A 12,617-nucleotide genomic window follows, 5' to 3' on the forward strand; every position below is an offset into this window, starting at 1 on the left:
CCGAATTGCAGTGGTTATGCAATCCGGCAGAGTTTAGTGCATTTTGGCAATTGATTTTGCCAGCCGGTTTTTTGGATCGTGCCTTTGTCTTTTGTCTTTTGTTTTATATTTTTATTTTTTCAATGGCTTGTATACAAAATAATTGTCTAGATTATAGCTTAAGCCTTATGACTAAGAACCAAATATTTACATGACTCCTAACCTAGCTTAACGAGTTAAAAAAGCTTAAGTTTCTTTTGCTTTTGCTCGAGGGCCTCGATTCTTAGCCGCTTGAAGAGCTGATGTCCCAGGTATGTGCGAATCGGCAGCGGAGCCAGCTTCATTAAGGCGTACTGTAATTGAAAAAGATTTTGTATAATTCTTAATTTAAACAACACCAAAATAAATTTTCTAACAAATTTAATTAAGTAAAAATCCAAAAATCCAAAAAAAGAAAATATGTATCTTGAGACAACACTACGTATGAGTAACTTTTTTCTTTGCTTTCGGTTCTTAAGGTTACCCAAGAACACTTTCAATCTAAAATCTCGAGTTATATACTTTAAAGTTATGAATGTACTCACCTGTATCCCATGAGTCCAGAAACCGTTCGTCTCACTTGTTTTTCCCAGTGTAAAGACGGCGGAGCGGGCATATGTATAGGCGTTGGGGAAGAACAGACCGCCTTGCATCACTCGATCGGCGTAGGCATTCATCTTGGTTACCACAAAGTTGGGCATCAGCAGCTGTACGTGGATGTTGTGCTCGGACAACTCCAGTTCCAGAGCCTTGGAAAAGTACGTAACGAACTTCTTGCTGGCCGCGTAGACAGTCATATTGGGCAGGGGCTGTAGTTCCGAAGAGGATCCCAGATTGACAATGGCGCCCTTCCGACGGCCGATCATATGCGGCAGGATCTTTCGGGTCATCATGGTAACGGCTCCTATATTGACGGTCAGGAGATTCCACAGCAACTCCTCTGGCACAAGGTCAAGTGTTTCGGGGTGTTCGTACATCATGCCCACATTGTTGACTGTAAGAAATCCAGCATTACAGAAGCAACATCAAAACATTGTTATTAATAGCCATTAAAATAAATTGTTTAATTTCTCTATTATAACAGCTTAATACAAATAAGAAGTTTTTACATTGTATCTTTGTTACTGTTCTAAATTTTTAGCTAAAATTTTGTGTTGAGATTAAAGTTCACATAAATTTTGGCTAAACAACGGAAGTCCAAAACCGTGTCCTAAAAATAATCGTTGAAATATGGTCATAATGATAAACTATTAAGTATGGCAACCCATATCAGGGTAGCAGTGCCAAATAAATTAACCTGACCAAGATCAGTGTCGACTCTTATCAGCCAAGAAACATTTTATGAAAAGTGCCTTGAGGCGTTCGCAAGGTTGTCGAAATGTAAATTGCTGAAGCGAGTCTGAGTCTGAAGCGTTTATGAGTCTGGTCGGCCGAATAAAACCCCAACAACAGCGCATCGCCTATGTACTTGAACATCGCCTAAGCCACTCTTCGCCTCGCCAATAGACCAAAAACCAGAGTCATAATTGCACGCAATTATTATTATTGTTTGACATTGGCAGCAGCACAAGAAAGAGTGACAAAAAAATAAAAACCTAAATATAAAGCGGCTACTGTTGATTGCCGTTGGCTGTTGACAATGATGAATTATGAATTATGAATTTGTACAGTAAATATCGGTTAATAACTACAAAAATGTGGAGTAATGACTGTGATTAGCGAATAATTAAGCAATGTATTTAACTTTTTTTTATAGAATAGGGCAAAAGAGGTTCCGAGCTCTGACAAAATTTTTTACATAATATATTTGTTCACCCATTACTTACCCAAAATGCCAACCTCAATTCCTGCCAGTTCTTTTTCGATCTGATTATAAACCTCACGACCCTTGGCAAAATCCACAGCGATCCACTTGGTCTTTACTTTGTACTGGCTCTCTGAAAATGCATTTCGATATTTAATACAAATTGTGTATTTGTTGGTGGATAAACAACGCTTACCAATCTCATTGGTGACGGCAATCAGCTTCTCCTTCGTCCTCGAGATAAGCACCAGGTTGAGACCCTGACGAGCCAGCTCCCTGGCATATTCCTTTCCAATGCCATCGGTGGCACCCGTCACCACTAAAGTGAAGGGAATCGAATGGAAACTTGATGAGTACGAAGGTTGCCAAAGCCACTTTTTTTTTTACATTTGTACAGGAAGATGTAAGAACATAAGAGTTAAGTATACATTTTAAAATGAATGAAACTAAATAATAAATTATTCGACATATATATAAGTTTATCAATTTTAAGCCGATAATTTTAAGTTTTTAATAAGCATATTTCTAAACGTTATTGATACTCAAAAGTTTGAAAATCTTGTAACAATAGTTTCAAGAGTATAATAAATCATTTCCTTCAAATAAAATGTATATTAACCTATCAAATTTATGAACAACTTAATACATTTTTAGTCAACAAGTGTTAACCTTTTAAGAATTAGCTCTGTACCTTTTGAAAAATAATACAAAATACTTAAAATATTAATATATGCCTCCCGTAAATAGTTGTCAACAAAAAACTACATTAACTCAATATAAATTACATGACGAAACAATTTTCTATACGATGCTGGAAGATTTATGAAAATTTGAAGACTTTCGTCACTTTCTTTCGTTTGCTTATATTTTTAGCAACTGAATAATGTCAAGACCTTTTAAAAAGGCCTTTTCGAAGCTAACATCTACCCGCTAATTAACCCGATGCATTCGACTGGGCCTCTTTTAATCACATCGCTAGTTGTCGGTTGTTGGTTGCCGAAACCTCAGCAAATATCATGAATGGAATTGGCCGCAAAGAAGCACTCAGAAGCAAACCGGCTTGCGTGGCAATTGCAGCGTTGTTGCCACTGGCAGCTGGTTATCGGTTGCCAAATATTTGTGCAACGGAAACGTGAAAACACGGCAGCAATATCAACACCGACAACAGCAACATTTAAGAGTACAACGGCAACACCAATCGATTGTTGCGCTTGCGTGCTGTACGATAATTACGAATTCCGTTTATTTTGCCAAGATTTTGCACCTCGATAGGTGAAGAATCAAAACCGTTTGAAAATTTTTCAGAATTCAATTAGGAAAACTATGCAGAAGTCGATCACTCAGTGCCATTGAAGGTCACCCACTAATTTAATTATAAAAGCGACAGTAAAATTCACAGCCATTAGACCACGAAGAGCCGCACGAGACTTGAGTCAATGAAAGCGAAATAACTGAATAATAAACCAAAAACAGACCGAACTCCAAATGATGAATAATTGAGAAAATCGCAAGCCGGTTTGTTTATGAGTTGAATGACTTTGTGTGGTCCATAAAGCGAAATATAAACAAGAAAGAAAGCAAACTTCGGCAAGCCGAAGTTCATATACCCTTGCAGCTATTGCAAGAATTAAACATTTTTGAAAACATTAAAATTATAATTTACTTGCGTATAAGTTTAAAAACATTGAAGCTATGATGATTTGCAGCTCAATTATTTGATAGTTATTTTATATTTTTTTATTGTTCCTATGGGAGCTATATGATATAGTCGTCCGACTTTGATGAAATTTAAACCGTAAATCGAAAATATTTAACCATTGCTTTATGTCGAAGGGCTAAACAAAACAGTAAAAAACAGAAAAGTTATAATTTTTTTTCATTTATTTTTCCGATTGTTCCTATGGGAGCTATATGCTATAGTCGTCCGATTTTGATGAAATTTTTACCATGATTCTGAAATACTTAACCATTGCTTTATGTCGAAGAACAAAACAAAAAATTAAAAAACAGCAAAGTTATAATTTTTTTTCAATTATTTTTCCGATTGTTCCTATGAGAGCTATATGCTATAGTCGTCCGATTTTGATGAAATTTAAACCATAATTCTGAAATATTTAACCATTGCTATATGTCGAAGAACTAAACAAAAAATTAAAAAACAGCAAAGTTATAATTTTTTTTCATTTATTTTTCCGATTGTTCCTATGGGAGCTATATGCTATAGTCGTCCGATCCGGCTCGTTCCGACTTATATACTACCTGCAATAGAAAGACAACTTTTGGGAAAGTTTCATGCAGATAGCTTTAAAACTGAGAGACTAGTTTGCATATAAACGGACGGACAGACGGACAGACGGACATGGCTAGATCGACTCGCCTAGTGATGCTGATCAAGAATATATATACTTTATAGGGTCGGAGATGTCTCCTTCACTGCGTTGCAAACTTCTGACTGAAATTATAATACCCTCTGCAAGGGTATAACAAAGCCAGTTGCTTGATTAATTTGGTAATTATTTTGGCAAATCCTTCAATAACATGCGTATTTATATTTCAGAAAAGTAAATTGTTATCATTATTATACGTTGACTTAATTATATTTACAAAATTACAAATATTTTTAATATCATATTCTGCTTATCTTGATGATTTATTTAGTTTCCATTTGGTCGTGATGATTTTAAGTTTCAGATAGAAAACAAAATATATATATTTTTAAAATCTTTGTAATAATTGAACATTTTGTTTCGGCAATTTAAATACAATTACTTCCAAAACTTAAATATTTCTTTTGGTTATGATATGTAATGGTGAAAGAATCGTAAATCATAATGATTTTGTAGTTTTCAATTATACACATCAAGACTCAAAGTTCAAGTTAACAACGCCAAATTTTTAATACTAGTGCCTTTGATATCGTCAAACTTTTTGATAAGAAATACTAAGCCTTACGTCCAGGCAGTATTAATTATGTGGAAAATCATAATGATTACTAATTTTTTATCTAATCAAAAATAGATTTCGTGAACTTCTTCGGCGAACGTTCCAATAAGTAGTCGTGGAAGTTATGGTATGAGTTATTATTGCTAAATAACTCATACCATATATCATATGGGACAATTACAAACCATTTTAAAATTAACTTAACAGATACCAAAAATTAAAATATGGTAAAATACCACACTACTCAAATCGATTAGTCTAATTGAAGAAATAAACACACGATATTCTTATTAAAACTGAACATTATGTGTTATTACTGACATCTATCGGATTTATAAGCAATAGTCATTAATTAATATTAAAGGGATGTGTAATTAGCTAATGACTGACTAAGTGCTGAATGTTTCGATATGGCAGATATAGCAAAACACTGCCTCAAGAAACGAGGTAAACAATTTGCATGTGTGAAAGTCAAGCAACCAAAAGCGCAAACCTTAAATATTGACAAAACCGTGTGGCTAATGTATGCAAATATCGGATTGAATAACATGTAACATGTAACATCGAATCACTCACCTGCCCATTGGCCGAACTTTTCGATCAGAGTCTTCGGCAATTGGGGCTGGAAGTAGGGTTCCAGAACGGCCTTAATGATACTGATCAAGGACTTCAGGTTGTCGTACAGAAAGGCGGCGATAGTTAGGGATCCCACTATATAGATAGCCGCGGATATCAGCTGCCAAATAAACGCCATCCTGAGCAGTGTATATATGCTCACTTCCAGAACTTGCTGCATGATTGAGAAAGTTCTATTTATATAGTCGGAAAAAGGTAACCACTTTTGGTTGGTGATAAGAGAAAATGCTTATCACTGCCCGCTTATGCTGATTATTTAATGATTCGTTGTGTTTTACTACAACACCGACTTTTAATCGCCCGACTTTCGCACTATCGCGCTGTCTGTCTGTCTCTTTTTTCCTCCGGAGGCACAAGTTGCAGGTCTGAGCGTCGATCACGCACTGAACACTTGGAAATGCGGCTTCGTATTTTCGGACTTTCGGTTTTCGGGTTTTCTGTTTCGGATCGGGTCTTCAACAAGCTTCAGTTGTAAAAAATTAAGAAAACAACAGCGACTTACAGCGGAAAGGCCACTGCAGTTGGGGGCTCTTTTCCGCGGTTTTACTCACTTTTTGTCGGTTTGTTATTTCATTAAATTTTATTTTTAATTTCGTTGCCTTTTACTGCGGCCTAAAGCTGTTGAAAAACTTCGTGTGTCTTGGCCGGGTGAATTATTTGACATTTAATTGCCGCGAAAGAGATGAACCTCTCATACGGTTTGCATTTTCACCCGCTGTGAACTGTCGTAATGTTGGCTTATTTACTAAGTGCATAATCAGCTTACTAGCGGTGTAGAACTAATTGCAAACAATTATTCGAAATATGTGTTAAATTGTCTTTTGTCATGCAATGACCCCTGGCCCTCAGTGACAGTTTTTTTACACAGTTTTTCCCTTACCTCTGTTTTTGCAAGTCGCTAAATGCTCTGGGATTGATACAGTTTTCAAAAAAAATAAGGTAATAGTTTTTTATAAATAATTAATTGTATCATTTCTAAAAATTTTGCGAAGCATCTTTATATAATATTTAAGATTTCTTTGCTTTGCCATCCTTCTCTTTGGTTTTTAGTTTTATATGATTGACTTCAACTTTTTTTATTAAAAATCAATTATATTAAAAATATATGAAAATTTGAATTAAAAAAAAATCATGTACTCTACAGATTTTGTATTGTTTTAATAATTTCGTTATTATTACAAAGCTAGTTGGTTGTTGATTATACGAAATACAATAGTTCTTATATTTTTACTTAATGCCTTCTATTATCTGTAATATTTATATACAATTCCGTATTGTTATCTTTACAATTTCATTACCATAAGTTGCGCTTATCAAGAACGGAACAAAACAAAAATGCATTTCCGAACAAACAAGAGAAGTAAATGTTTCTCAGTTCTCTTTTGCCATAAAAAATTCAGTAAGTTCCAAAAATTTGTCTTTCTTATCATAATTTTCTGTTACAAAGGCAAAGCAAAAATGAACATCATCGGTAACTCGAGCAAAGGTTAAGCTAATGTATTAATCCATTACGCAAACTTCATGAAAAAAGAGTACTCTATTACAATGGCAATAGGAAATGTCCCACAAACTACTGACCACTGGGGTGTGAATGTCTTCCACAATTAATATAAATTTAGTTACGTTACTATTTTTAAAAAACTGAATTAACAGTGCGACTTTATAGAGCAACACACAAACCAAAACGTTTAGCAATTGAGAAGGGCAAACTGGTCATCGCATACAAATTACACTTTTCAACTTGTTGCTCACTTGGTGGTTCTTTGAGTGCTCAAAGGGTTTTCCAAAGTTCTATAGACAGCTTTATCAGCTAATTAACAGCAATGTTCCACAACCCGAAAAATTGTATCTTTAATTGAAAAATATTAATAAGTAAACTCACATGCTGTGGACGAACACAACTATTGAAGTTTCCAAACTCCAAAAATATAATCAATACTTTATGAGTATGGGACTGTCGGCTGCCGCCTGTCGAGCCGAATATTGATTTTAGACTGAGGAACACGGCGGGAGAATTTCTTCAACGAGGAAGTCCCAGAGCTTTCCCCAAAAGTTCTAAATGTAAATAGTGCTGTCATTTTGTCCGTTTTTAAGCCAAGGCTAGTTTTAAGTTAAAAAGTAAAGTAAGAAAACCAAAACACTAGTAAAAATTTAAACTGAAAAAAAAAACAATTGTGCAGTTTAAATATATTTAAGTAAATTATAAAAAATTATTTACAATTATTGTGTAGTTATGTATATGCTAACTACAAATTATACACAAAAAAAGAGAAAGCTCAAAACATTTATTGAAGTTACAAATTTTGAACTGTTTAGTTGAGACACGAACCCAGTTTAGTTGAAAGCCCGCCAGAAAGTGTGCTATAATTTATTTACTAAACTGCTTTTCTTTAATCACTCAATTACTAAGGGTGATTAAGTGAATTAAGTGAATTCCATTTTCTTAAGCCGAGTCGCATCCATTAAATACATAGTTTTCATAGTTTTAACATTTTACTCCTGTTTTTACTTGTCCGATATTTTGTTAAAGATTTTGGTGGCGGTATAGGTACGCACACGCCACGTGAAGGCGGTGGCCACGGCATTTTGGATATGGTGCCACAGGAAACCCGGTGTCTCGTCCACTCCATCCCTCAGCTGATCAACCGCACTCTGGGCATAAGCCGCAGCCGATGGGATAAACAGACCGCCCTTCATGATCTGCCTGGAGTACGAGTTGATCTTGGTGACCACGAAATTGGGGGACAGCAGCTGCACATGGATGCCAAACGGCTTGGCCTCGTGATACAAGGCGAGGGTTAAGCTGCGTGTATACGCCTTCGAGGCGGCATAGTAAGCTCCGTAGGGCAGGGGCTGTAGCTCCGTTCCGGAACTAACGTTCACAATAGCGCCCTTGATCTTCGACGCCTTCATTCGCTGGAAGAAGAGGCGGGACAGCTGCGAAACAGCCACCACATTGGTGTCGATTATGTTCTGCGTTGCTTCCTGGGTCCATTTCAGCAAAGAAGTAGGTGCACCGGTTCCCACGTTGTTCACTGTGGATTAGTTTACAAATACAAGTTTATTAATCAGGAATGCTGTACATTATATATAAAATTTAATTTATGACTCCTCATCCTATTCTTTCTCATTTAGATTTGTATCTTATTTCAATTAAAAACATTATATATCTACAGTATTTAAATAACTACCAATTTTTTGTTTTATATAATACAAATATTTGAAAATATAAGAATCAATTATGATATTTCTAGCTTATGCTAGTTTATTTACTTACCAAGTATAGAAATGGGTATATTAACCGTTTCCTTTTCAATATGATCGTAGACCTGAGAGCCCTTGGTAAAGTCTGCGATCACAATCTTTGTCTGCACACCAGAACTTATATCAGCTGAAATTAGTTGTGTTATTAGAAAATAAAAATAGAAAAACTCATCGCTTGGTATCAGATCATAATTTTGACAACAGCTTTGCGTGTTCATCAAAAGTGTCGTGTTATTTGAACAAAAACTATACATTTCACCATCTAACGGAAGCAATAACAGATAATTAAAAAGCAAAAAATATGCAAAGCTAAATAATTAATGCAGTAACAATGAGTAATAAGTGAGCTATAAAAAATATAGAACTAATTTTAAAAGACTTTAGAATTTATTACTGATCAAGAAAGTTGGCCACAACATTTCACAGACAGACAAAACCGTTGATAACCGTTGATTTTATTGTAATCTCAGAACCTGTCCTAATCTCTCCGCCACTTGACTTACCAATTTCCTTGGCCACCGCCTGCAGTTTCTCCTCGTTCCTGGCGATCAGTACCACATTGATGTTGTGGCGGGCCAAAGTCTTGGCATATTCCTTGCCGATGCCATCGCTGGCTCCCGTGACAGCAGCCCAATCTCCATAACGCTCCTTAAGGGTGGGTCTACTATCGCTAAAATACCGAATTTTCAGCAATTTGTAGGGCGTTCTTAGCTGCTCGTAGAGATAAGATGCCAGGGCATAGAAGCCAATGAATGTTAAAAACGTTAATAAGGCGCAAAACATTTCGGTTTCTATTAATTTACTATTTCTAATTGACTGCTCGGGCACAGAATAGGTGTGTGCGATCCGGTCGACTCCCTCGAACGGACTGTGGTCACGGAGCAAATTGCAAACTTTTCGCCGGACAGGGCGCTGAATTTAAATGACATGCATATATAGAAGTGCCGGCAATCAAAAGGTGTTCGACTTGCCGTTAACACTGCGCAGATTATAATGTTATCATAATATGTGCTACTCGCAAGTATTTCGATGAATCAGTTTTGGTGTGCCCGATGGTTTGACTGCTGTTTGCCTAGAAACGGCCAAATTAAAAAGACCCATCTATCTTTTTAAGTGCACTACACTGGAAATTTGGTGTGCAAGGTCGTGTAATTTAGGTAGCTAGCAAGTGAAAGTCATTATTCGATTGACAAACATGTTTTATTTTCTTTGGCTAAACAAATTAGATTTATTATTAGGTTTTTATTTTTAAAGAACATTTAATTTCTCTTTTAACTGCACAGAAATTAGTTCATTTTACTTTAAGAACAGCAATTATTGAGTAGTAATATTTTTTGTAGTTTTTTAAACATTATTAGGTTTAGAAGAGAAATATATATTTTCCTTTACATAACTTATACATTTTTATTTAAGCATTTAATTTTAAGACAAATTTAGAAAGAATTCAGATGGGTATTTCACCATCAGACGTTTTCAAAGTCAGTCACCTTCTAATCCAAAACTCCAGCCACAGATGACATCATTGCCCGTTGGTCCTTTGTTTGCCAAAAATGCACTCTATACTCTATACTCTACACCAAATGCCACACTCACACATCACAATTACCGCCTGGAAGCGGTATTCATAAATTAGGGAGGGCACAGAAATGACATTTTACAAAACGCTAAGTACACTCACGCCTCCCAACCAACTGGGAATCCCCCTGCTGATGTTAAAGTGCTGACTTCGAGCAAGGAAATCAGGAAACGCTGTGAATCGAACTGTGGAACAAGAGCTCGAGCTCGACATGGGTTATATATCAACCATGTGTGTCGACACCCGGGAAATAGGGATGAGCTTTTTGGCTGCTAGCAAATCCATTTTGAAAAATATATTTCCTACCCATTTTTCGTCGTTTTTGGCTGCCGCAAAAACCGCATTTATTCAAGTGTCAAATAAATTCATAGTTTTTCGGCCCCCGAAAAGATAGGAAAAAGACAAGTCGGGGGCGTCGACTGTTGGCGTCGGCCAACTAATTAAGTCGAATGGTTTTAAGGCCAGGACAGAAAACCGCCAGAACCCATTCGAACCTAATGGCAGCCTGGAAATATGCAGCGATTTGTGTGCCCCTCACACAAGCCGAAAAGTATTTAGCAATTTTTAGCAAAAATATACGAGTAAATGTGGCAAGTAGAGGGGCAACTTATGCTAATCACATTTAATTGCTTTTTAAGCGCACTTTCTGGCAGTTTAGCTAATTAATGTGACTCACACGCACTGTGGTTATGGATCGAGAACCTTTAATTCCGCAGAGAGTGCAGTCGAGGGTTTAAATAAATAGCCCAGCATAGCAAAAATATATTGCAAGTGAATGGCGCCAGTTTTCAGTTCATGGCACATATGCCAAGATAACAGGCTATCCAGAGAACACAGGGAGTGGGTGGCCAAACTGGCGCAGTCATTGTCAAAAAGTCAAGCAATTTGAATTATGCCTTGCAATTTGTACATCCGTTTTGACTTAGCCCAAAAAACTGCGAGTCCTTCGCCCAATGTCCTCGCTTTCTTTTTATATATGAGGGAAATTATTGTTTGCTTTGTTTCGCGTTTGCCGCTGGCAGTCATTCCATTTTATTCATATGACTATGAGCCAGCTCATGTAATGCTCATTTTTACAGATTTTTATTGTGGTTATTATTGCATTTAGTTTGGTAAGAGGAGTGGGAAGCCAAAGAATTGTTGGTTAAAGACCTTTCGGCGAAAACTGGAAGTAACATATATATTGTAATTCTTTTGAGAAGTTACAAATAATTTTTACATAATGTTTTATTTTATTGGGTATAAATGATATTTTTATAAAAATCTTGCAATCCATTTGGTCAAATGGATTATTAACTATTTTAATTTTTCTGCAAACTTTTACTTACTAAATTATTAAAAAAATCACTTCCTATAATTAGGAATTAGAATTACAGAACATCCCCTTGCTTGCACTCCATTTTCCGTTAATTCCCCCAATTAATTGTCTTGGCATTCATTTGTAACGCTCTCTAATCTCTGACATATCGTTAAAGCGCATTGCTGGCACTGCTGACTGCCGACTGTTGACTAGCAGGATGCTTAAGGATGTTTATGTCAGGCACTGAATTTTAAGTAGCTCCAAAGGAGGCTTGGCTTGTCGCATCGGGGAAAAAAACAACGGCCGCAAAAAAAGAGTTGTGAAGTGAATTCGTGACAGGCAAGATGGAGGAGAGATTTCCCCGTTTTTCTATTTTTTCACCATCAAAAGATCTCGCCCCTTAAATGGTGCATGAAAATTAGCAAGTTGTCTGTCGCCTGCCATTATGCGGCACACTTTGAATGGTATTTCCATGAATTTCCACTCTTTTTTTTGATGGTTAGCCATTTGAGGCTAGAGGATTAAACGGTTTCGTAGTCAACAGTTAATTAGCAGTTTGTGGTTATCGCAAAAAATGTTGGCTCTTGTTTTTCGAAGGAGCAACTTTTGGCCATAAAAGTGCAATCAGTGGTTAAGTTATGTCCAGGATGTGGACTCGTATGTCCGGATGGCACCTGCAGGCAAAATACTGGCCATAAAAAATGACTAACGATTAAGCCAAAAAGGAGAACAGGACCCACAACGACCGGCAGCAAGTGTCGTTTTGAAAAATTCAAATCTCGTTGCCAATAAAAGCCAATAAAACTCGTAAAATAACTCAAACAAAAAGTGGGTGGCAGACCCGTGCGGATGTTGTTCGTTCAAGTGTTTTGTGTCGCAATGTTGCGGGTGGCCATAACCATTGAGTTCCGATTCTTGCGGGTTAAAGTTGATATGGAGTGGCGTGGAGTTCTGCAGATGCATTTAGTTGCCTTTCCGACTGCACATTGCCACAAATACGAGAACATATTTATAGCCAAGTCGGCGGGAGAAGATGAGTGTCATCGTTCCCCTGACCGAAAATAGCTTTGCAATTG

General features: G+C 36.6%; 2 protein-coding genes across 3 annotated transcripts; both read right to left on the minus strand.

Moving 5' to 3' along the window:
• Positions 1-89: 89 nt before the first annotated feature.
• LOC108150518 (hydroxysteroid dehydrogenase-like protein 1) lies at positions 90-7,400 on the minus strand. Of its 2 annotated transcripts, XM_017278739.2 has the most exons (6): positions 7,284-7,400; positions 5,342-5,555; positions 2,019-2,141; positions 1,845-1,955; positions 564-1,012; positions 90-332 (listed from the first exon to the last, which is right to left on the minus strand). In XM_017278739.2, the coding sequence occupies exons 2-6, from the start codon at positions 5,517-5,519 to the stop codon at positions 216-218; spliced, it is 978 nt and encodes a 325-aa protein (XP_017134228.1). In that variant the 5' UTR covers positions 5,520-5,555; positions 7,284-7,400; the 3' UTR covers positions 90-215. The 2 variants fall into 2 exon arrangements, with proteins under 2 accessions (XP_017134228.1, XP_017134227.1); XM_017278738.2 differs by lacking the exon at positions 7,284-7,400 and having other exon boundaries at positions 5,342-6,264.
• Positions 7,401-7,768: 368 nt separating this feature from the next.
• LOC108150423 (hydroxysteroid dehydrogenase-like protein 1) lies at positions 7,769-9,538 on the minus strand. The gene is made up of 3 exons (XM_017278580.2): positions 9,169-9,538; positions 8,679-8,792; positions 7,769-8,436 (listed from the first exon to the last, which is right to left on the minus strand). The coding sequence occupies exons 1-3, from the start codon at positions 9,446-9,448 to the stop codon at positions 7,907-7,909; spliced, it is 924 nt and encodes a 307-aa protein (XP_017134069.1). The 5' UTR covers positions 9,449-9,538; the 3' UTR covers positions 7,769-7,906.
• Positions 9,539-12,617: the final 3,079 nt, after the last annotated feature.

Source organism: Drosophila elegans, unplaced genomic scaffold, assembly GCF_018152505.1.
Source record: "Drosophila elegans isolate 14027-0461.03 unplaced genomic scaffold, ASM1815250v1 contig_814, whole genome shotgun sequence".
In the NCBI taxonomy this organism is placed as follows: Eukaryota; Metazoa; Arthropoda; class Insecta; order Diptera; family Drosophilidae; genus Drosophila; species Drosophila elegans.